We start from the raw sequence: 25,200 nt of genomic DNA, 5'->3' as shown, positions 1-25,200 counted from the left end.
CACTATACTGTGAAAACCCAGTGTGTCGAGGACTATTTTAGGAATAAATCAGGCTATACATGAAATGTTGAGTTGGTGTTGGCTGAGAAGTTAGTCAGATTAAGTAGGTAAATGGGTGTACCTGATTTTCTACTTGGTAAAACAGTTACATATTTCTAAGCAACTGACTTTTACACTGTTATGCAGTACCACGTTTTCATATAATACTAATGGGTTACTATTAATAATATTATTATTGAAAGCTTTTTTTTTTTTTTAAATGACAGTTTTGCTTTACTTTATTTTTCCTGTGGGTCCTCCTTATGCCACCCCAATTAAGGACTTGTTATGGATACAAAATTGAACACAACTCGGGGTACTTCAAGCATAAACCAACCGTGTTGAGCCTGGTCTCACTCAGAGAGATGTTACCTTGGGAAAAACAATCAATTTAACAAAATGTCCTGATACATACAGGCAAATAATTGAAATTAGGATTGACAGAAAAATAATTCTCACAATTTAGTAACTTCACCCTCTCTGGAAACTAACTCAAGCTAAACTGAATTGGAAAAGTGTTAAATAATATCTGATTTAAAAATGAAACTATAATAGGTTTGTTCATAGCTGACAAGGAGGGGTCGCTCTGAATCGCGTTTAATTTTGGCACCCTTGGCCTTCCTTACTCGGTCAGTAGGGACCGGGCTAAGCTAGCTGCTGGTTGCCGGATAGCTTGCACCAGAAGTGCACAGAAAGCAAGACGATGGCGGGTGTACATCCCCAGGTGAGTGAACTAAACTCTTCAGTCTAGCTGTTTATAAACTTTAACGACTGTTACTGTCCGTGGCAAGTGAAGAAAACAGCGGCTAACTGAGGCTAATTAGCTCCGTAGTTCAGGTGAGCTGTGAATACTGTGGCTTCGACGTGGCACAACAGAGGCATGTTTAAGGAAACGCCTTTCTTATTACAGAAACATTAGGTCTTATGTTGTTATGGTAGAGACAGGAAACGCAGTTCATCAAATAGCTTGTCTCTCAGTTTAGGAAGTTGTGTTAACCTACATTAGTGTCCAGTGAGACCCACAAAGCTCCCAGCTGCTATTTCTGTCCCTCATTCCAGGACGACCTGCTGAAAATGACACACAGAGAAAACTGGAAGTGAGTACACCCTCTTCTGTATTTTCTTTACACGTTATATCCAAAAACATCTGCTTTTTTTTTTTTTTTCTCTAACAAATATGAAAATTAATGCAGCTTTTGCCCCCCACAAATTCATGTTTAGTCCTGACTCTCCGGCACATGCTTCACTCCTTTCTTAATCCTCCTCCTCTTCCTCATCTATACAGGGTGCAACACGAGCGCCTGCACATGAAGCACAGAGGACACGAGGCCATGCACGCAGAGATGGTGCTGATCCTCATCGCCACGCTGGTGGTGGCTCAGATAGTCCTGGTGCAGTGGAAGCAGAGGCACCACCGCTCCTACAATGTGAGTGCTGCCAGCAGGGAGGCTAAAGGCACTGATTTGTCTCGTTTTTTATGGTAAAAACCACAAACATGTTTAACAAATCATGTTTAATATAAATAGTACATTTTAAAAACCTATGTAGAATTTTTCAAACAACTCTTCACCACAAGACACAGGGGCACACCACAGGCTTGACACTTTCAGGGTGTGTCACTCCACCTGTTGTCCTCCTGGAGACAGCGCTTATATATGAGTCTGCCTTTAGTGGCTTTTTGGGCAGCGTCTGTGTCGGTGACAGTTTGAACAGGAATGTGTTCAGCTCTCCTGCTGTGGGGAACACCTGTCTTGTCCATCCCACAAAGCTGATGCACACTATAGAATCTTTGTGCGCTATGGACTGAACCTGGTTGGCGCTGCATATCTCATGATGCAAGGTGAATGCATTTGTTGTCGCAATGTCCACAAAATGCAGCTTCATGGTCCTGTACCTGCAGGCAGTTTTTCTGTGAGTGAAATAATACTGAGTGAGCTGGTCAGACAGGTCAATCCCACCCATATTTTTATTATATGGCATGATTGGTGTGACAGAGGATTTCTCCGATAGCTAAGTGTCCATCCTTCACCTTTCTCTTCACCGTCTCCCCTGAAAATGCAGGGATGGATGGTGGAGCACATGGACACCTCCCGTTGTCCATCCACTTCACAAAAACAAGTGGGCCCTCTGATCCATCTCAGATCCTCTGACATTTTCTGTGATGGTGTAGCCACTTCTCGATTCAGCCAATATAAACATTTTCATCCCCCATTTAGTTGATTTGTCTTTCGTATATTGTGTCATCCCAGTTTTTGCTTTGGTTGCCACCTTTCATCCTTTCATCTACTGACAACTCCCTCCTTTTTGGTAATGAGCCTGGCAGGCACTGAGGATCTCATCATTTAGAGGCCTGACTCTAAAATGCTTGTCATGGCCTGGTGTTCCCTACTTTGTGTCATTTTTTAAAAATCCACCTCAGGATCACTGAGGTGGATTTTTAAAAAATGGTGAAGAACCTGTCTCTCATCATCACTATGGATGGAAGGGGCACAGACAAGATGTGATTCTGTCTCCAGTAATCTCTGAGACTTGGAAGTGACACAAGTGACATGTAAATCAGGAGACCAAAAAACTGTGCATTTGTATTTTTTGCCTAAATTATGATTTTTGTTTATTTATTTTTTATTTATTTATTTGCAGCATTTTTGTCATTTTTGAAACGATCAAAAGTTTCTTGCCCTCTGATGATGGAAAGAAGCTAGAGGAGGCGGTTTGAGAATAAATTTGGCCACGTCCTGAATGTTTCTGCTGTACCTTTTCCTGTGTGAAACCTTTTATAAAGTTGGCATCAGCTGTGGTTAGAAGCTGCAAGGTTTTATGCACAGGATGTTTGTCTTTATTTGCCTGGTGCCATTGTTATTCATGTAAGTACAAAGTAATAAAACTATTTTTTTATATTTTAATAGTGAGGATGAAGTTTTCTCAGCCTCCTGGAAATGTCCAAGCTTCATCCAGTTTCTTGCTATCTTTTTGCCTGTTTTATAGCCTTAACTACATTACTGATGTTACTTTCTCACAAAGGAAACAAGTCACCTTACACTTGTTTACAAGCATTTATTGTGTCATTGTCAGTGTCATTCTGCACATGTAAGCTTAACTGCAGCTGTTAGCATATACTCACTCCTGCTAGCAGTGATGTACAACAATGGTGTTTCCCCATCTGCAGGTGAAAATCCTGAAGGATAATGTCCAGTTAAGCTTAGTTCAATTATGCAGCAGAACAAATCCACGAGTGACTGATTCAAAAACACCAAATCAAAGGTTTTGGGGTTTTGGGCTCAGTGAAAGTCTGGACATGATCCATTCATGATGCTTTGGCCTCACCTTAAACAGGTCATGCTGAAAACCCCACCATCATGGCTGATTTAAAACAATTCTGCAAAGAAGAGTGGGCCAAAATTCCTCCACAGTGCTCATTGGCAGTTAATGCAAAAGGTTGCTTGCAGCTTTTTCTACTGTTACGAAATCAATTTCACCCCGGTTCTTTTTTGTTTGTTTTTTTGTTTGTGGGGATAGGTTAATTGGATAATCCAAATTGCCACTAGGTGTGAATGTGAGTGTGAATGGTTGTCTGTCCTTGTGTGTTAGCCCTGCGACAGACTGCCGACCTGTCCAGGGTGTACCCCACCTCTCGCCCTATGACAGCTGGGATTGGCTCCAGCGCCCCCCGCGACCCTGAAAAGGATAAGCGGTAGCGAATGGATGGATATTCCTCGAGGCATCCAGAGACGACACCGGACTCAGTAGTCATTGTCACAAAAACCTTTATTCATCTTCATTTAAGCATGCATCTTCTAGAAGAGACGTGCAAGGCCGATGTCCCTCTGCAGATCTTCACTCCTTTGTCTGTGAAACACAGTTTTGTAGAAGCGACCCCATCATGAAACCCCCATGGTGTGCTGCAAACTCTGTGTGTATGTGTAAGTGCACGTGAGTGAGTGTGCATGTAGGTGTGGGTGCGTCATAACAGTCAAAGCACTGTGTGTGTCTCTGGGTACGTGACTTCCTGCCGGTCTTAAAAGTAATCTCCTCACCCAAGCTACACCAAATTCCTTTAGACAACATACAAAACAGAGTTAACATATTACAAACACTGAGACCCCCACCCAGGTATCCCCTGGGAAATTTCCACTTAACATTAACTTCTCTTTGTCTTACTTTCACAGTTCAAAGTGGGGGAGGGCCTCCTAGAAATCTACTCCTAAATTCATGACACACTCAGGCCTTTATTGCATCCAGGGCAGTGTCAGCGTCTCTACAATAATTCTACATCCTACCTAACACATTTTTAAACTCTCAAATAAGCTACACATATCTTCACTACCAAGGGTCGCACAACCAGTTATGTGAATTAGGGGGCAATTAATTCTTCACATATTGGCAGGTAGGTTTTAACTTTTGGAAATAATTTAAACAATACATTTTATATTTACACCGCTTCAGGCTGCGTGCAATTATCCTTGGGAAAGATGGTGACTCGAAATTGCTGTGAATGTTAGTGAAAAAGCAGCTAAAGTTTAGTTTGTGTGACTGGGTAAATGGAGGATGTTGTATAAAGGACTTGGTCCTCTGGGAGAGAAGAAACGTGCTATTTTCCATTCACGCCACTGTATGTAGCAGGCTTAGTCTGATACTGAATACGGACTGTCTCTGTCCTCAACAGCTGGTGACTCTGGTCCAGATGTGGGTGGTTCCTCTTTACTTCACCATCAAACTGTACTGGTGGCGTTTTCTGTCCATGTGGGGGATGTTCTCCGTCATCACTAGCTACGTCATCTTCAGAGCCACCCGCAAACCGCTGTCCTGCAGGACGCCGAGGTAAGGGGAACGATCCTGCTGGCTCTTAAAACCACTGTGTTGATGGAGATGAAGGCAAACTAAAGACTGACTTTCTTTTACTGAAATAATAAAAAGACTGAAGATTTCAGAATAGATTATCTGAGTTATGGCAACCTACATACAATTACACCCTGTTTTATCCTTTTGATAGTCATTATACAGTTTACAAAGATTGACCCATCACAGTTGTTGACATCTGTGTCATTATTCTTTATTGATCGGGCATAACAATAGTATAATCAAGCTTTAGGATTAAGGACTTTCTGTATGTTTATATACTTCTGAGCCTTTTTTGGCCTTCCTAAAGTTTATATAATGGGATGAAAGTGATAAAACCAACAAAACTACAAAAAAGCAAAAAGAAAAAGCAAAACCAAATCCCACAAAATACTTTTAAATCAATTTTTTAAGATATTCAATGATTTGTGCACAAGATACAATTTATTTCTGAACTTTAGCTCCTAATTTCAAAACCCTTTCATTCAAAGCAGATGTGTCCAGTGACATTGTATCATGTTGAGTGATAACTGACAGGACTAATATGAGAGGTTTTCCTAACACCAAGATGAGCAAGACACACAAGTGTTTTGATGCTGTACAGTCACAGTAAGTTAATTAATAGAGAAAACTGATTCAATCTAATGGAAATAAAATATTCCAATAAAATAGTGATAATTAATTAATAAATGAGCCTTTAAATAAGGTAGTAAATAAAGCAGTAGTATGTAAGTATAGTGCTTAAATTATAATAATAATGGATTGGATTTATATAGCGCTTTTCAAGGCACCCAAAGCGCTTTACAATGCCACTAAATAAATAATAATAATAATATAATAATAATAATAATAAATAATCTGTTTGTTTGTTTATAACAGCAACCAAGAAAAGGGCAGAGCAAAAAAAGACAGGTGGTGGTCCTGCACCCCCTCGTCAACAAGTTGGTTAAGTAAATAATATCCTCACGGGAATATCGATATCTCTCTATGAGCACACTGTCGCGCTGAGCTAAAGGATCCTGTCTGTCCCGCAATATACGCTGAGTTCTGAGGACTCTCCTTATCAATCTTGCACCTTCCGCAATGGGTGGCTCGCGTATAGGACATGGCTGCGACAGGCTTCCCAAATCCACCTTCGCTTTTATAGCCGTGGTCTCTCATCTTGATTACACGAAGTAATTTACTATTACTACTAGAGCAGGGCGATATGGCCAAAAATATTTATCACGATATATATTTGAAAATTTGCGATAACGATATAACTGACGATATAATTGATGCGAGACAAAATACAACTCCACAATATTACTAGCGCAAAAAGACAACCTTCCATTTATTTTCACTTAAACAAGAAGCTGGTTTTTATGTACATTAAAGCTTTATAAAAATTTAACAGTGCAAATGCAAATTCCTTGCTGAAAGTTTAACCAAAAGGCATTTCCAGTAGAAATGGGCTGACACATCCTGAGCATAACCATGTATAATATCCACTGAAGTTAAAAAGAGGTGCTTTGCAACATTAAACTGCAGTGTGCAGTACGTATTTTTCGGACCGTAAGGTGCACGGGATTATAAGGCACATTAAGCGAAACAAAGCAGTCAGATAAATCAAACTTTATTCAACTCATTCTTCTTGCTTCCTCCACTTCTGTACCATTGATTCATTAATGTTGAATTCTCTGGCAGCTGCTCTATTTCCATGTTGTTGCAGTATATTAATGACTAACCTCGTATTGTGGATGGATTATCTCAGTTGTTCTCCTGCCTGAAGTTTGGTCCATTTACAGCATCCTGCCATGCGATTGCATTTGTCTCTAACCATGAGGAACCTTCACGTTAACTTTTATAAGTGGAAAAGTGTTAGTGTTCGTCCTCCAGCTTCACTGTTTATGTTATGCTAACATAGCTGTCGCTAGCGATCACGTAGCACATCATTATATACCAGCTAGCCCAACTTCAGTAACCCTACAAACGTCACTGCTGTTTAGTTTCCTGTCTTCATTTATGTTGGAAGTGATAGCAGAGCAGTACGTTTGATTATTTTCAGAAATCTCTCGGTCAGAACATGCTATATCATGCTTAGGTAACTAGCGAAACTAGCGAGCTAACTTCCGCTAGCTTCCTGCTAACTTCTAACTCGGTTAAATGTAATACATTTTGTTTTCAGTAATGCCTGGAAGTTAAACTTCATAGTTACACCTGGTAAAGCAGCAATGCTGATCGTTTTATTAAAGATGAAAGAATTTAGACAGTTTTTAACGCTCAGTGATGCTGCAGTGTTCGTTTGACCTGAAGAATACGGAGTTTCGGACCCAGATTACTCCCAGATTTAAGAGCATCTTAGTCCAACAAATACGACAATAACGACGGCCGCTTGCATGTTCTGCAAAAAAATGTGCTTTGTCGTGTATCTGATGGACAAACACCAAACCAGTTCCACGTCAATGAAGTTGCACCATTTTTACAAACCAATTCTGGTTTATCTGTTTCACTCAACAATCATGTGCGTAAGAAAACAAAGGCACTGCGCATGCGCGTTTTACTCATATTCTATCGCGATATTTCATTTTCCTATCGTTGCCTAACATTATACCGGTATTACCGTGAACGGTATAATATGGCCCAGCCCTAATTACTACTCTGAAATATGAATTACATCTGAAATAATCAAATACATGTAATAGAATGTTAATAGTACATTTCCCTTTTTTAGGAAATGACCTGTATGTATCTGTGTGAAATCAATAAAAGGATCAAGTGCTGCATTATCTTTAGTTACATTGATGTTATTTATTTATGGTGAAACAGTGGTGGAATATCACTGTTGCTTTCGTATAAATGAAGCGGACATACCTGCGTGGCCGCGATCTAATCCTGTTTACATAAAGTAAGCCTGCTCCCGAGCAGGTTTACGCTTACGGATCTGTTGCTCTGACAGCAAGTCCCGGATGAGCTTCGGGGAACCGAACGATCCAGGATCACGCGAAATCGTCAACAATCAAATCCAGCTAACCTACTTAGCGAGGTACGAAGAACGGACCCCAGGGCAGGGATGGGAGTGATGTGGTCTTTGTCTCTTTGAATTTCCAGGATGGTCTACAAGTGGTTTCTGCTCATCTACAAGCTGAGTTATGCAGTCGGGGTTCTGGGCTACATGTCCATCATGTTCACCATGTTCGGCTTCAACGTCTTCTTCAGGTGAGTCAGTGCTGACAGCTCAGCTCTTGAGCTTGTTTAATCACACAGAGTTCATTCAAAGATAATTTGGGCTGTTCCCTTATTCACAAGCAGTTACCACAGTAAGTAGATCTGCATATTTCTATTGGCAGATTTTTTTTCACCAGATACAGAGGGAGTTTTTCCTTCTGACTGTCGCCAACACTTGCTAATAGGGGGTCATATGATTGCTGGCTTTTTTCTCGGTTTTTGTATTCTTGTAGGATCGTTACTTTACTATATTAAGTGCCTTGAGGCAACTGTTGTGTGTAACTTGGGGCTATATAAATAAAATAGAATTGAGAGCCTTTCGTGACAAAACCATGTTACACAATGGAGCCACTGTTCATACAATAGTGACTATTAAACACTGAAAGTATTCAAACGAAAAGTATTCAGAAATCAAAATGTAGACACACAGTCTGCTTCAGTCACTGTCAGAAACCCAGGTTATCGGAGTTGTGTACTTTGTAATGAATTTTTTTATTTTTGAGCTTTCTGTTTTCACTGAGTTTCGTTTACACTTAGTTTCACTTCGATAAGTTTCATTTCCACTAAGTTTCATTTAAAGAACGCACTAAACATGCAGAAAGTTACCAGTGCCACTCAAGTGTAGCAGTGAACTGTAGATGGTGCTAAAGTGTTGACTTCTGGTTGAGTTTACGGCCATCACTGAGTTCTGTTTTATTTGAGGTTTCAATTGCCTGGAAGAGTTTAAGATAGTAAGACAAAACACAAATAAACCAGTTTCAATGGAAGTATTGAAAAGTTTTCGTTAAGAGTCACTCCATGAAAAATCAGTTCTGAGCCAGTATATGAGGACGATACAGTGGACATGAATGTCCCTTCATGTCCCCATACATTTATCACAAGTTGATCAGGCAGGTAAACAAATCACGAAGAGAGCATCCACTGACCCTGATACAAACTAGATTTTGCAGTTGGAGAGGTTATAAAATTGATGTGCTTGTGGTTTTTAACAGACCTTAAACATATTTTTCAGTCCAGATGTGGTTTTCTCCTTGCTTAGGATATACACCAGGCTTAAGGATACAGGAACTATAATTAAAAACAGCTATCAAACAGTAGTCCTTTCACCTTTTACAGGACAGACTACCTTCAGATACAGTGTAACGCCTCTTTAGTGGCTTTTTGGATACTAAGTGGTAGTTACAAAGCTCCATTTAAATGTCTCTCAGTTCCATTGAGCACAGTTAAATTAGCTGTACTGACATGAGTACAGCTACATAAGAGTTATTTCCATTTTCTCTTTGTACAGGATCAAAGCAGAGGACTCGATGGATGTTGGTGTGATTATGCTGTTTTATGGACTTTACTACGGCGTCATGGGCAGAGACTTTGCTGAGATCTGCTCGGACTGCATGGCTTCTACAATCGGGGTAAAACACTCTTCTTCTATTTTTTTTTTTTTTGCCCTCCTAGGTCAACATAGCAGCCTTCAGCTAGTTTGTGAATAAATAAAGCTAACAGTGTTTTGAACTACAATTAAATTAAGCTTAAGTGCTTGAAAACAGTACAAATAGTCTTGGAGGCTGTCATCATTTTTGAAGTTTAACACAAACACAATCAAAAACAGTTTTGAAAGAAAATGGCTACAAAAACTATTGTTTTTGTATATAAATCCATAAAAGTAAAATAATGATGACCTGTAATTCTATGCTCTGCTGATGTAGCACTTTTGTGTTTCCAGTACTACAACAAGGGTGGCATGCCCAGCAGGAGCCTAACCAATGATATCTGTGCGGTCTGTGGTCAGAGGATCCTGGTGAACGTGGAGGAGGAAGGATTTATAGAAGACACCTACCAGCTCTCCTGTGGACACTTGTATCCTAAAGCCCTCTTAAATGCAGCTCAACTTCTTTTAAGGTTCTTGAAGACATTTAACCTCTCGTCTGAAAGCCTTCTTCAGTTCCAACAGCTGACAGGGAGTCCCAGTTATTTTAACCGTCCATATGATTACTACCTTGGAGGTGTCCCTGAGAGACCCTAACCCACCTCATCAACATTTGAATTGTTAGGGCACATGAGGCAATAGTACGACTTCCTGGAGAGTTTCTTGGATGGCCTCTGAACCGTACAATTGCATTAAATTCCTCCAAAAGTGGGAAAAAAACACTCAAGGTCTGGTTCAGTGACTTTAGTTAGCCAAGCTTAGCAGGAAAGTAACAGCTACAGCCACCTATGTCAGGGAGCCACCTGTAAATCAAAATGGCTCTCGGAGTTATGATGATGATGAGTTTTCTGTAAACAGGTTGCTCTTTCTGCCTTAACTCAATCCTGAACCAACAGATTCCACGAGTTCTGCATCCGTGGCTGGTGCATTGTGGGTAAAAAGCAGACGTGTCCATACTGCAATGAGAAGGTTGACTTGAAGAGGATGATGAACAACCCGTATCCTTTTGCTGATTGAAGTTTTGGTGGGTTGTTTGTTATTTGTTGTTGTTGTTGTTTTCTTTAAAAAAAGAAGATAACATGGAATTAATGAATAAAGTAGAAAAAGTAGAAAAGTAGAAACTTCTTCAGATCTTCATAGAAAGTGATTTCTATGAAGCAAGTCATCTCCAAATAACTGAAAAAAGCGTAGACTATTAACATTTTCCTTGTAACAGTCAACATTATGTTCTTTTACTAATTTGATTTCACTGTTCTTTATTAATACAGTGCACCCCCAAAGTTTGTCTAGAAAACATGATTTTTGTCCTTAATTCCTCAATTTCCAGCTGGGAGAAGACGCATGTCCTTTATGGGCAGCTTCTCGACTGGCTCAGATACCTGGTTGCTTGGCAACCCATCATCATTGGTATAGTTCACGGCATTAATTTCTCCCTGGGCCTCGAGTAAAGCCCAGAGGAACACCGCCGTAAGTACGGCTGGAGTTGAGTTACACTCAGGACAGGTGTGGTAGCAAACTGTCACACAAGGAACCGATTGCAGCTGCTTTCAAAGCATTTCGTTTCGTGTTCTCGGACTGAACTCTTGCACGGTTTACTGCAGAGTAAATGGAAAACGTCAGAGTCTCAACACGACCCCAAAACTGCTGCCAACCCAAATAAAACGATTGGAGTGCAGAGCCAGTATTTTGGAAGATGAATCTAGTTTGGTCCTTCTGGAAGTGTTGCTGTCATTCATGCTATTTCTGTTTACCTGAAAGGTGCTTTACTTTTTTCCATCTTACAGATTTAGTGATTAATTTGCACACTTCTTCAGTGTTTTTTTGTTTTTGTTTTTTTAAATATAATAATAATATATTATATAATATTTCTCCTTCCCATTAGACTTCATGTGTATTTGGATCGTTGCAGCTCTTTGCACATTGTTTTAAAAATGACAGCTCTGGGTTACACTTACACTTATAATTGTAACATGACAGTATTTGAGTGTGCCAATGCAAAGTACTGAAAAATGCTGTGTATTATGTGTAATCTTGATTCTGTTTGCTGTTCTTCTGTTTCTGTTACAGTTTGGCATACGTCTCCCACAGCATTGATAAAACTCAGAAGTCTGGTGTAACTCTCGGTACCAATTTGTTGTACAGTTTTCACCGAGTTCAAAAGGTGTTGTACTTTCTCCTCCCATGAGAATGAAAGTGAAACCCAAGTCTACTCTGACATGCTAGCTCTCGGGCATATTAAATCATATGAATCCAATGGAAATTTTAAACGGGTCACAACCAGGATTTGACTTATAATAACTGAATCGTGATGAGTACATGTTTATCATAGTCGCAGTTCAGGTTTGATGAAAAATTGAGTTTTTGCCGTGAATCTGCAGCTACAGCCTGAATTTCTGACATGTTTTCCCTTTTGTTTCATGCCTCGACATTCACATGTACACTTAAATATTGGGATTTCTCTTTCACAGAAATCTCAAATTGTTGGTGTTGGTGGTTCCAGTCAAAGAATATATCTGGTATAATACATGAATTAGCACACTCCCGGCTGTAAGAAGCTGATGTATTGTCACCCTGCTGAGTGGGCCGGTAGTTTGTGGATAAGAGGCAACATAGGATTTTGAAATGGATGCCATAGGTGCATCTACTGAAAATCTCAAGAAAAGTTTGAATCAAACTAAGAAAAGTGTTACCCAGTCCAGTCTAAACAGTTTTGTACAATTGTTTACATTTAATGTACTTTTTTTTTTCTTCCCCATTATGTTTTAATTTATATGAAGCTGATGTTAATGTTGAAGTTGATGGTTAATGGTCAGCCTAATGTAGCAGTAGATGTCAATATGTCAGATTTGTGTTTATTAATGAGTTTTCATAGACTTACTAGAGTAGGACCATTTAAAGGCCCAGTTCCAATACAGTACTTATTCACATTCATTCTATTACTTTGGAGGGCCATTCAGACTTCATTTTTACATTTTCTTTTTTTTTTTAAATGAAAATGGAAAGAGACTCTGCTTTCATTCACTGCAGATATTGATAAATACATGGTTTTTGCCAGAGATTGTACAGTCTTAGGTGTTTTTGATATGTGCACAAGCAGCAATCTCCAAGGCTTAAATTAAATCCCATGTCTAGGGCTACATCAACATGTACACAGCTATTTTTGAAAAGGCTAATTTTTTTTTCTATGCATTTGTGCTTTTTGGCGTAAACAGCATTTTGAGTCACTGAAAACTGAGATGTCATGCTGTGCGCCACGTTATTGTTTACATGAGATAAATTTCTACCATTTTAAAAAAAAAAAAAATTACTGTTGATGTTAATTTTACTATCTGCTGTTTTTACTCGCTTACATATACACGCTCAGTTACTGTCCCTCCATTTAGAAAGACAGAGGCATCAGAGCGAACTTTGGACGTGGCTTTAGGTTTTCTGAGGGTACAATACCCTGTTTGCTCTTTTTTCCTCCTTCTAGACTTCTTATTGGCCAACATTGCTACACCGTTTGGATTTGGCATGTTCTTGACAGCGTTTGACTTCATTTTTAGCGTTTACATGTGGATAGATATTTTTTTTCAAAACTGCACGTCTGGAAGGGATAAAAAAAAAATAAAAATAAAAAAACAAAACAGAAAATCTCAGTTTTCAAAAATACCCGTGTACGTGTGGATGTAGCCTAAGTGCCAAAAACTGTGGCTGTATCCCAATTCAAGGTCTGCAGCCTCAACGATCCTCAAGGCCGCGTACTCAAAGACCGCTAAGGCCGGAAGTGCGAGACTTGTGAAATGGGACGGTCTAGCCTCCGTTGCGCTGCCCAGGTTGCCTAGCAACCATGATACTAACAGCTGGAAACGTGTCATACAGCTTTGTTTGACAGAAATGAAGGAGAAAATCTTTTGTTCATTTGTTTGTTTCTACATGAGCTTTGATCATTCTCTGTAAGATTAAGCTCAGCTATTGAACGGCGTATATTGTAAAGGCTTTAAAACCAAGTTAGTACAAACATCGCTAATGTCACATGACTTTACTGACATGCGGCCAACAGTAATGTTTTAATGTTCTTCATTATTAAACATTTGCACATAAATAAGTGACATAATATTCAGTACTTACTTAAAGTGTACTCTTCGGGCGCCCCTCATCCGCCATTTTTTTTCCCCGGCAAATTTATCCACACTCACCGCCGCGCTATGCATTCTGGGATATGTTGGGCCACGAAGTCTACACCGCCACATCCTTAAAATTCAGGGAAATGAAGGACGCATTTCAGGGCCGCATTTCGAGCAGCCTTTGAATTGGGACAGCCTCCGACGCACCGCTGTGACGTAATCGGCCTTGAAATGCGTATTTTAAGGCTGCAGACCCTGGGTTTTAATTGCACCTTAGAACACACATGCATCAACACTACAATGAGCAGGTGGAGGGAGGTTTGGAGTCTTCTCTCACCCCCGTTCTCTGCGGCCTGGTGGAGCGGGGGGGCTAGGAGGAGTTGGCCGTCCAACTGCGGTCTGGAGTGTGGGGCCTCCCTGCTGCTGCGGAGTCAGCAATAAGCTTGATGTAAAGTACATATATTAATATGGAAAAATGGAGAAGGACAGACACAGGGTGTGAGCACAAGCTACGTGCAAACATGAGCAACAGAATGATGACTGCAGTTGCATTATCAGCAGTGCATGGCAACAAAAGAGGATATCTAGAAGTTACAAAGCAAAGCTTCAAGAAATTTACAACTTTAAAAAAGCCCAAAGCATACATTTTAAGTCATACTGACAAAGGCTGACCTTTTCACCGGTCAAAATACGTTAAAATTCCTTCTGGGGTTTTTCCGTGTTGGTTACATCACATTTTTCCTGCCTTTAATCACTTCCGTTCTTTGTTGAAGTCCTTAGTGAGTGAATCTTGCTACCCGCCCAAATTTGAAATTCAAAAGTTTTATTAAACCAATCACACAGCTCCTGCCCGGAGCAAAGTTTGTGACGTTCTCAGATTAGGACACGTGTAAGCCATTGACGGTTATTACGCTAATATACTGATACCTAAAAAGCTTTCTCAGACTTCACAGATCCACACTTTTGTCTGCTTTTGTAAGCTGAAATGCCATGAGGAGAAACTGAAGACCTATTTCTTTCTCTCTTTTTTGGATTCTGAAGAAAAAGTTCATCACTAACAGGTAAGTTAATGTTCACTGCAGAAAGACACTTTATTCTGGAGTGCATTCTAACAGCTCTTGGGAATTATGTAGAAAATTTGTATTCTTGGTTAGGATTTTATTGTCTTTCAGCTTAATTATTAAACCAATGTGTTTACATAATCACCTTTTAATCCAAATAATTCACAGGAATGAAAGTTTTGATGTTTTTAATGGTGTGAGAGCAGGTTCCAACTACTTTTCTTACACCGGAAAAAGCGAGGGAAATAAAAGCAAGTAAGAAAATATTGTAGTTGTTTTTTTGTTTTGTTTTTTTAATTTAATGACAAGCTGTTCAGGCTACAAAGAACAAAGTGCTTCCTTCAGCCTTTGTTTCGCTTGCAGCAGGCACTCATCAAGGACATCAGTTTCAAACCGCTATTTAAACAGGCTGTCTTAATATGGCAACACATGCTGACCACAGGAAAGAGGGATCAGGCAGACAGTTGTACATTGAAAATCTCAGATTTGACTAAATTACCCTACACAGACAAGCTACAACAATTTCTAATTTGTTACAATATAGATTCAAACAAATCACAACCAAAAAACAGTAAAGCATGATGGTGCCAACTTTTGGTTTCCTGCAGGAGCAACTGCTCATGTAATAGGTCAAAAAATGTAGTAGGTATTTCAAAACAGACTTAAAATGCTGATGAGCAGGCTCCATTACTGGTTGGTTAAAAGGCATGACTCTAAACGACAAGTACAAGCGCCACATTCTTGACTTTTGGCGGGCAAATTTGTTCCTACTTGTGCAGCCAAGTCTGAGCTTTCTGGTTGCTCAGCGTATGTGAAATCATCATTGTATATGATGCTCAGGCAGAGATGATTAAATAACTGTGCTAAAAAGGATTAGTTTGAAGGGGAGTGTATAAACTTTTTTGCATTTTTAATAATATTAGAATATGTGTTATCATTGTGGTGTTGGATAATGGCAACAAGCCAACAATGTGTATCAATGGAGATTTTTTTTGTGTGGACATTTTTAGACATTAATTATCTATCTGATGAGGATTTGAGTAAAAAAAACTGAGCCTGCTGGTGTGAGGCATCTGGTGAAGACTTCCCCACCTTTAACCCCAACAAAAACAAGCACATCAGATACCCTATTATTAATTTCAGGAGAAAATGCCTCCCAAATGAAAAAAAAGAATGTGGGGGACATCATGCGCTTTTTAGCAAGGCAAACTGTGAGTAAAATGCTAATAAAAGTGCTGTGTCCATCCTTCCCCATTTATAATATGGATATCTATCACTTGTCGCCAAAGATTTTGTTGTATGTGCGTTTGTGTGTGTGTGTGGTGGGTTTGTTGTTGTTGTTGTTGTTGTTTTTAAATCAGGACAGCCCTGGTGGTAGCAGCATCAGTGCGAGCATGGAGCCACAGGGAGCTACACCCTCGTGGGTGACGTCTTATGTTGGTGTGAAAGGAGCTAATTGTTGAACTTTTAAAATAGTTACATTTTTAAGTTTCTAATATGTTTAATATTACAGCCACAGGTCTTTTGCACACATCTCTGTTTCACACTTCAATGAAAACAATGAACAACTTCCATGCATTAATAACAGAGTAATGACGAGCCAGTTAACTTGTGAATACACACTAAAACGTGCGACTCTGTCCGTGTTTCTGATTGATCGTGTCTTACCAGTGCTGATTGTTTGATGTGTACACGCTCATGGCTAGATTGAGAAACCCTGTTTTGATTCATGAAGTGTCATGTAATCACTTAGCTAACCTAACCTCCCTGCTGATGTTAGGCTAAACGAAGCCAGATAACCTGAGCAAGTTGAACTTGCGTCATAATAAAGTTTCTGACTTCACATTTTGAAAGATTTGAACACAATCATGTATGCTTTGCCTTTTCTGTTATTATTAATTATTATTATTGCTTGCCTAGCGCTGCTCAGTCACGTGACCGTACGTTAAAACGCAAGACGGGAGGGGGAGGAGCAAACTGCGCCTGCTCCCTGCAGTGACACATCAAAGCAGCGGCACTTACACAGACAGCCAGGTTGCCTCTTTGATGAAACCGCAGCAGTGCAATACAGGCGAGAAACAGAAACGAAAGTATTGATTTCATTACACTGGTAATGGTATTGATTAATATCAATACAAACTTTAAATATCAATTAATATTGTTGATATTTGGATTGTTCTGCCCACCACTGCAATCCACAGAAATAACGTCATAATCACACTCCCGCAATCGGTTGGATATGACACTCATTGCTCTAAAGTAGGAGTTATTGTGGTGCAATTTAGCCAGGACAGTTTTTTTAAACTAGCCTATAGTTTTAAATGAAACAGTTTAATTATTAAATAGAAACATGTTAAACCACAAAAATGTATGTCACACTCACACTCCCGCCGTACGTTTCATACTGAGCAGACTTGTCTCTGTGATTCAATTGGGTTGAATTTGACAGATATGGGCGGGGTTATTTGCGGATTTGTTCCCGGTGAAGAGGCGCCAGTATTGACTGCTCTGACTCACTCCCGAAGCGGTCAGAGGACTGAGCGCTCACCCAACTTTCGCTCTTATTCACCCGATCATCAACTTTAGGAGCTGCTGTCACGAAACCTTGTGGATCTTTGCTCCATTTCCCACGCGTGTTTGTGAAAGTCAGCGGCTCTCTCAGCCTGACCGGAGAAACATCTGGAAATATCTGGAGAAGTCGGACTGAAAGGTGAGTTTAACTTTCTCACCCGTGTTTGTATCTCAGAGGATATAGGCTAATTTACACCAGTGAAACCTGCTCAAAAACTGACCTAGATTAAATGGTGTGTGTGAAGCTGGATTTAAGAAATACGTGTGTCAGGGCAGGCGGGACGGACTCAGGCGCGGACTGACACAGTTAAACAGTTCTTTATTAAACAACACCGGAAGGCTCTATATACAGGTGGGGGAGGGTCCGCGCTCCAGGGGTCTAAACTCGCTCAGCTCCTCTCATTCCCCACGAGGGGAGTGAGACCCTAACCATCCTCACACACAAACTCCACGCCAAACTGCCAACACTCACGCTCAGGGGGTCCAAGGGTTCAGGATTCAGGACGGGTCCCTGAAATCTATTACATGGGGGATTAACTGCAGGTACGTGGGCCAAAGGCGGGAGCCCAACATGAGCTCCGCGCAGGCATAGCGATGAGAGAGAGAAAGAGAGAGAGAGAGCGCGCCGGGACGATGACAACGTGATAGAATCCGGTAATTTTCATTTCAATTCAGTCTTTATTGACTGACTTTATGTCCATAGAAACAAGACAAAACACAACATATAAACCTTAATAAAAAAATTTATATATATAAAATATAAAACATTGTAAAAAATTTAAAACCATAATATTCATAAAATAGACGATTACTTAAAAGAAATCAATAAATGCCCAAAAACTTCAACCAGTGCTTCCTCAGACTGGATGAGTAGCGGGAACCACTCACTGTCGGATCTGAGAGTGCTAAAATGATACTGTTACTGGAGCCATTGAAACTTCATCCATCTGCAGAGAAAAAGCAGCTGCACACACCTCTAAATGTGAACATTACATTTATTAAAGGTGCTTTAAAAGTCCAAACACCCACAGCTGCAAAACATCTAACTGGCACTGCCCCCTATCCTAAAAAGGATCCTCATTGCATCATTATATGCAACATGCAGCTCCTTCATGCTGCATTGTTTGTAGGATGACCACAAGGGGACAGTACATAGCGCTGTTCAATACACTTTAAACAAAGCCACTTTAACTGTGCATCAACAAAAGCTGAGGCGGAAATCCAGTTCATTGAGTTTCAGAAACATGCCACAAGGTTTCATAAGAAAGTTGTAACAGTTAAATTTGAAACTTCATCCATCTGCAGAGAAAAGTGGCTGTCACACACCTTATCATTAAGGTGCTCCTCTTTGACATAGATATTTGCCTGCTGATTGTATTATTGGACAGAGGAATAGCCCATAGTTTGCTGGCTGCTGTGTCATCAATCATAGTGAAAACCATAGCCACAGCACAGGGAGTATTAATTCTTTGGCAGTTGTGCGGCTTTTGAGGCTGTGCCACTCAGTAGACAACTTTATAGGCGATGAGATGAGCATCTGCCGGCACAAATGCAGCTTTAGTAAAGAGACACTGTTCTTTGCTGAACCAAACCATTGAGACGTTAAAGAACAAAGTGCTTCCTGCAGCCTTTCTTTTGCATGCATCAGGCACACGCACGAAGGAAATGTGTTTCATACAGTTATTAGACCAGTCTTATCTTATCATGGCCCTGCTTCGTTCTGGTTGTAATTTTGGATTCTAAGATATTTAATGTACCACAATAATTCATAACAATTTATAGCTGTTGAGAATTTATTTTGCTTTTTATACTTTTTGGCTAAATTACCCCCTTACAGACATACTGCCATATCTAATTTGTTACAAAATTAAATCAAATCCAACACAAAAATTAGTATGATGGACCATGTTTTGGTTTCCTAGAGCAGGAAATGTTCCTGTTAGACGTTTTTTGGAAAAGAAAAAAATGTACTTCTTCTGGTGTAAGTCCTTCTAAGCAACCTTAGCTGCTGGGCTCTATGCTGATTAGTTCAGAGGCTCAAGAGTAAGTACAAGCAGCATACATATGTGACTTTTGGTGGGCAATTTGTTGCTACTTGTGTAGTGTATTTTAGAAAAGCAACTAAGCCTCAGTTTGGAGAAACTTGGAGAAACCCACAAGACATCCATGGTTAGTTGTATTTTGACATTTTCCAACTATTTGCTCATAATGTGTGCCAACAGGCATTTTCAGCACTTTCCTTTTCTGGATATTTTTAGATATTAATTATTTATTTTTATCAGGAGGTGTGTGTACTTTCAATGTGAGTCTTCTGGACAACAAAACTGTTCGAAACACCACAGTTTTTTTCCATCTTAAGAACAAACACTTGACATACTCTGCTTTTATGTTCATGATTGCAGGAGAAAATGCCTCCCAAACGATCAAAGAACATGGGAGATATTAGGGACTTTCTTTCCAAGCAAACAGTAAGTAAAAACTAATAATACTGCAATGTTATTACTTCCCCATTTCTACTCTGTATTTATCAGCCAAATTAATTTATCTGTGCTTTTCTTTTTTTAACAGAACAGTCCCAGTGGCAGCAGCAGCAAAGCAAGCATGCAGCCAGAAGGACCTAAACCCCCTCAGGTGAGGTCTTATGTCAGTGTGAAAATAGCTGATTGAACAATAAATAAGCTCGTAGGTTCTTGACATGTTTAATATTTTATGTAAACATGGAATATGAACCTTTACATTTCTGACACTGTCAATGAAAACTGAATCTGTGTGAGCTTTATAGGGAGTTGAAGTATGATTGATGAGATATGCACATACCAGTGATTTGGTCTGAGGGCCACTTCATGCTTCACATCTCTGCAAGGGTCTGCTTCATATTATCCAACACTGTGTGCAACCCACAAATTGTGACAAAGGAAGGTCTTACAAGGAGATTCACCATTTTTCACACTTTTGTAATCAGAATACAACATTTTAATACCAAATATTCAAAAAACATAACATAAAGGTATTTTTAAATAATCTACATTACAAACTAAAAAAAACAAAGCAAGACAAAATACATTATTAGGTTAACCTTAAAAAACAGGACTTCAGCCAATATTATTACAAACACTAGAGTTCCACAGGGTTGTGTCCTCCGTCCCATCCTCTACACCCTGTACACCCATGACTGTGTCACCTCCAACAAAGATAACATCGTTTTGAAGTTCACCCACGACACTGCAGTGATTGGCCGCATCACTGGAGGGGACAAAGCAGCTTACAGGAGAGAGGTAAAATGGTAAATGGCCTGTATTTATATAGCGCCTTACTAGTCCCTAAGGACCCCAAAGCGCTTTACATATCCAGTCATCCACCCATTCACACACTGGCGATGGCGATATCAGATCATCCAAGTTGGGAATGCAGGATGAATGTATATTTTGTGGACTTTTAAAGACGAACAATTGTTTCCATGTTAAAATGTTTACATCTGAAGTTTTTTGCCCAAACACTGGTAAAATAAATGTTGACAGTGGCAAGTGTTAAATGGTTACTGCTGTGCTGTTGCAAAAAAACTGAACGCTGACAAGCTGTTTTATTGTTAGACCATAAATGGTAAATGGCCTGTATTTATATAGCGCTTTACTAGTCCCTAGGGACCCCAAAGCGCTTTACATATCCAGTCATCCACCCATTCACACACACATTCACACACTGGTGATGGCAGCTACATTGTAGCCACAGCCACCCTGGGGCGCACTGACAGAGGCGAGGCTGCCGGACACTGGCGCCACCGGGCCCTCTGACCACCACCAGTAGGCAACGGGTGAAGTGTCTTGCCCAAGGACAACCGGCAACCTTCCGATTACAAGGCGAACTCCCAACTCTTGAGCCACGATCGCCCCAGGTGCCTCACACCATGACACCAGGACACCATGATCGCCTCACACCATGACACCAGGTGGCCGGTCTGGTGTCATGGTGTGAGGACAACAACCTCACCCTCTACACTGACAACACAAAGGAGATGATAGTGGACATGAGGAAGAAGAGGAGGCCTCACCAACCAATGTCTATCCGGGGACTTGAAGTGGAGAGGGTGAACAGCTTTAGGTACCTGGGCGTCTACATGTCCAAGGACCTCACCTGGACACTGAACACCACACAGCTGGTCAAGAAGGCTCAGCAGCAGTTGTATTTCCTGAGGAGGCTGAGGGAATTTGGTATGTCGGCCAAGATCCTCAGCAGGTTCTACAGCTGCACTGTGGAGACCACACTGACCAGCTGCATCACTGCATGGTATGGCAGCACTATACTGCTATGGACCGCAAACGCCTGTGGAGAGTGATAACAACCGCGGAGAAGATCATCTTTGCAGAGCATCTACAATCACAGAGTCCAGAGAAGAGCTGCCTCCATCCTCAAAGACCCCACATGCCCCAACACGGACTGTTCACACTTCTGCCCTCAGGACAAAGGTTTAGATCCAGAACATCCAGACTCAACAACTCCTTCTTCCCCACTGTCATTGAACAGCTGACCTATTTTTGAACAGTAAAAATATTTTTTTGCACATCAGGTCATCCTGCATATTAAGCCAGCATATTACAGCCACAGGTCTTTTGCACCTCTGTTTCACAATTCAATATTTTGTCTCCTTTTCTGTCTTCATTTATTTATTTGCACTATTTGTATTTTTTCTGTTCTATTTCTATTGTATATATTAACCGGCATCTGAGGGTGGACAGCAAAGAAAGAATTTCATTGCATAGAGAAATGCTTTTTTTTCTTTGGACACATGACAATAAACACTTTGAATCATGAATAATTTGATATGTATTTATATATTTATATTTGTATTTATATATTTTAATATCTGTTATTTCTGCAGGGATTTACGCCAACTCGACCAAAGGAGGAAAATGACAGTGATTCCACTGTAAGTATACAGTGTTACATTACATGACCAAAATACTGCTCTGCTTCTTTAGTACCACTGTGTTTCTAACCATCTCACTCTAATTTCCTCTAGGTTCAACATTCCCATGAATTTACAGTGAAATTCAATCAAGCTAGTTATGAATATACTGTTCAGTGTAATCAGCTTTGCACAGTGCTGGAAGCCATAAAATCAAACGAGAAATGCAATGAGAAGATTAAGTGTGCAGATGAGAACATTATCATTCAGCTAGGTAAAGAGGATAAGAAGTCAATTGTTGCAACACATTTCCCCTGTTCTTGCATTGATGATGGTGAGTGTCTGATCATATCATGTAGAGCAGAAAAAGTTGAAGGTAAAGTCCAACATTCCAAAATAGTGCATCCAAAAGGGCACTATTCTGTCTTCTATATAGACACAGTTGGTGGGCTACACACTAAAACAAAGGAACTTTTTAAAAATAACGATGTAAAACAGTTCAAGAACCTCTGTGTTTATGGAGAAAAGGGAATAACTGTGGCTGAGGCTCTGAAGAGAGACAGTCGCTTCATTGATGACCTTGGCAACTTTGAGCTGTCCAACAATCAGGATCCCAAACGCCTCACTGTATGCACACAAAAGGTAGAAAAACTACACCAGAAACAATTCAAGATACGCCTTCCAAAAGATAAAAAAGAAAACAATGGAAAGTCCCAAGAAAGCCCAACAAATAATTCTCAAAGTAATTGTGAAAGAAGATCAGAGTCAGAGATCGTCTATTTAGCACAACAGGAGGGAATCCGTGTAAAAACCGCAGTGAAAGAAACCAGCAGTGATGCTGATAGAAACAAGATTTATGAACTACTGCGTGAGCAGTTTCCAGATCTGAAACGATGGATGGAGAGTAGATTCCCTGGTGATTTGTATCAGGAAGCACTGAATCTCAGGAAGGAAAATTTTGGAAAGATCCAGCAGTCCTTCAGTGAAGTTCACAGAGTCAGGAAGCTGCTAGAACTGGGAAAGTCAGTTTGCAAAGTCATTGTTAAGGATGTTTCTATGGGAACAGGCTTCGTGCTGTTTGATACTTTCATCCTGACTAGCGCACATTTGTTTGATGGTTACGTTGAAGGAAAGGCGCTGCAGCAGGATGTAGAAGTGTTTGCTGTATTTGACTACGAGAAGTCTGAGCCAGAAACAAATTTCTACTACTTTAGAGCAGAGAATACATTCACTGACTTTGATGCTGATCTAGATTATGCAGTTCTGGAGCTCAATCCTGAAGGCTCAAAACCAAACCAGCAAACAAGAGCACAGAATATAAAGGTCCCACCAGGGCTGCTCAGTGAGTTTGGACCACTGCCTGCCAATGGTGAAGCCTGCATCATTGGACACCCAGCAGGGGGGGTGAAAAAAATGGATCCTACATGTATCATTGAGACAGATAAGAGAAGGCAGGCTATTGATGAACATTTGTATCAGTACAAAAACCTGCTCATCATCAAAACGATCAGTGATTGGCTCAAAGAGCATGGCATTAATGACATATTGATAGGTGGACGTAAAGCAGAAAAGGTAGCGACCTACCACACTTTCATGTATCACGGTGCCTCTGGTTCTCCAGTGTTTGATGGACTTGGCAGAGTTTTTGGTTTGCACACTGCAGGTTATATCTGTGATTCAGTCAACAGTGATGAGAGTGTCATTGAATATGCCATTCCTCTTCTTACTATATTTGAAAGCTTTGTGGAAAATCTGAAGGAAAGTGAAAATGAGGAGCTGCTGAAGAAAGTTGAGAAGGCAGCAAAAAGAAACCCACACCTGAAAGAGATACTCAATGCTGAGGAGCCAATGGAAGTCAGTTAGGTATACAGATTAGGGCAAGTTGCAAACTATGTCTGATTTCAGAGATTCCTTTTTTTCTAATGCATTATTCTTCAAAGAATTGAACACATAAGATGTAACCTGAACCTGTGCCTCTGGGGACAGGAGGATTTGAAGCTTAGTGAAGTTACTGTAGCCCTATACTGAGAGAGATTACAGTCAAAGCTTACACTGCAGACATAACCTCATGCTGAGTAAAATAATTTATATAATAAGAACATTTCTGACTTTGCGACTGAAAAACACAGATACTGTGTATTTACCCTTAAAGGCACACTACAATGATATAGATGTGATGTTTTAAAACCAAGCTTGTAGCTGGCCTTAGTTTAATGTTTAGATTTAAGTAGAAGTTTCTACTTAGTGGGTGTGTAGCTTTCTGTTCAGATGTATTACCCAGGGTTTTTATTATGTCTGTTTTTTTTGTTTTATAACTACTGGTGGAATGAAAACCATCCTTTGAAAATCATGTTTTTTTTACCCCTTGTGTTTTAACATTGCTGTGTATGTTTAGTACAATGTAATACAAACCATATGCTGTTAACCTGTTTGTGACATGTTTAGTGTTGTCATTATGAACTGTAATGTTTCTTTGTTTTAAACTTTCCTTCCTGTTGAAAAAGGAAATTTGTTTATTTCAAGTCAAGATTCTTTACACTCTATTCTTGAAAAACCCACACAGGAAAAGATTTTCTGTCAGACACATTTTTTGAGGTTTGGTGTACATGTCTTTTTGGCAAAACTTCCCAAATATAAAACGTGTCATAGTGAGTAGCACCAATCCTTTTCTCCTGTTATTATTTCAGTTCTGAATAAAATAAAAAAATAAATAAATGCTAAACTCACCTTCATGTTAGAGTGATTCAATTTTTCAAAACTGGTGGGAGAAACGTTTTGTTTCATCCAAGTGACTTCTTCGGTCTAGAGAGTATAAGAATATACTTATATATATATATATATTTTCTTCCCCAGCACGCCCCTGCGGGCGGTTTATCCTTCAAGCTCGGGTCCTCTACCAGAGGTCTGGGAGCTTGAGGGTCCTGCGCAGTATCTTAGCTGTTCCCAGGACTGCGCTCTTCTGGATAGAGATCTCCGATGTTGTTCCCGGGATCTGCTGGAGCCACTTGCCTAGCTTGGGAGTCACAGCACCTAGTGCTCCGATTACCACGGGGA

General features: G+C 40.1%; 2 protein-coding genes across 4 annotated transcripts; both read left to right on the top strand.

The window, feature by feature from the left end:
* The first annotated feature begins 653 nt into the window (after window positions 1-653).
* On the top strand, window positions 654-12,561 carry LOC146579028 (RING finger protein 175-like). The gene is made up of 9 exons (XM_085260663.1): window positions 654-763; window positions 1,099-1,136; window positions 1,325-1,466; window positions 4,703-4,857; window positions 7,966-8,073; window positions 9,371-9,491; window positions 9,803-9,936; window positions 10,402-10,503; window positions 10,833-12,561. Exons 1-9 carry the CDS (start codon window positions 743-745, stop codon window positions 10,951-10,953), a joined length of 942 nt encoding a protein of 313 aa, XP_085116789.1. The 5' UTR covers window positions 654-742; the 3' UTR covers window positions 10,954-12,561.
* Window positions 12,562-14,035: 1,474 nt separating this feature from the next.
* LOC146579027 (serine protease FAM111A-like) lies at window positions 14,036-24,855 on the top strand. 3 transcript variants are annotated; one of them, XM_085260640.1, is made up of 6 exons: window positions 14,036-14,672; window positions 17,259-17,382; window positions 19,646-19,711; window positions 19,812-19,874; window positions 22,120-22,167; window positions 22,261-24,855. In XM_085260640.1, exons 3-6 carry the CDS (start codon window positions 19,652-19,654, stop codon window positions 24,007-24,009), a joined length of 1,920 nt encoding a protein of 639 aa, XP_085116766.1. In that variant the 5' UTR covers window positions 14,036-14,672; window positions 17,259-17,382; window positions 19,646-19,651; the 3' UTR covers window positions 24,010-24,855. The 3 variants fall into 3 exon arrangements, with proteins under 3 accessions (XP_085116766.1, XP_085116775.1, XP_085116758.1); XM_085260649.1 differs by lacking the exon at window positions 17,259-17,382 and having other exon boundaries at window positions 14,644-14,672; XM_085260632.1 differs by lacking the exon at window positions 14,036-14,672 and having other exon boundaries at window positions 17,205-17,382.
* The last annotated feature ends 345 nt before the right edge of the window (window positions 24,856-25,200 follow it).

Source organism: Mchenga conophoros, linkage group LG3, assembly GCF_057382185.1.
Source record: "Mchenga conophoros isolate Kocher_MC1m ecotype Shallow Benthic linkage group LG3, M_conophoros_male_GT1.1, whole genome shotgun sequence".
In the NCBI taxonomy this organism is placed as follows: domain Eukaryota; kingdom Metazoa; phylum Chordata; class Actinopteri; order Cichliformes; family Cichlidae; genus Mchenga; species Mchenga conophoros.
This window is presented reverse-complemented; position numbering and strand designations above follow the sequence as displayed.

Coding starts and splice junctions, on each gene's coding strand:
- LOC146579027 (XM_085260640.1), top strand. CDS start 19,652: ATGCCTCCCAAACGATCAAAGAACATGGGAGATATTAGGGACTTTCTT. Junction 19,712..19,811: donor ACTTTCTTTCCAAGCAAACA/GTAAGTAAAAAC, acceptor TTTTTTTAACAG/AACAGTCCCAGTGGCAGCAG. Junction 19,875..22,119: donor AAGGACCTAAACCCCCTCAG/GTGAGGTCTTAT, acceptor TTATTTCTGCAG/GGATTTACGCCAACTCGACC.
- LOC146579028 (XM_085260663.1), top strand. CDS start 743: ATGGCGGGTGTACATCCCCAG. Junction 1,467..4,702: donor GGCACCACCGCTCCTACAAT/GTGAGTGCTGCC, acceptor TGTCCTCAACAG/CTGGTGACTCTGGTCCAGAT. Junction 8,074..9,370: donor GGCTTCAACGTCTTCTTCAG/GTGAGTCAGTGC, acceptor CTCTTTGTACAG/GATCAAAGCAGAGGACTCGA.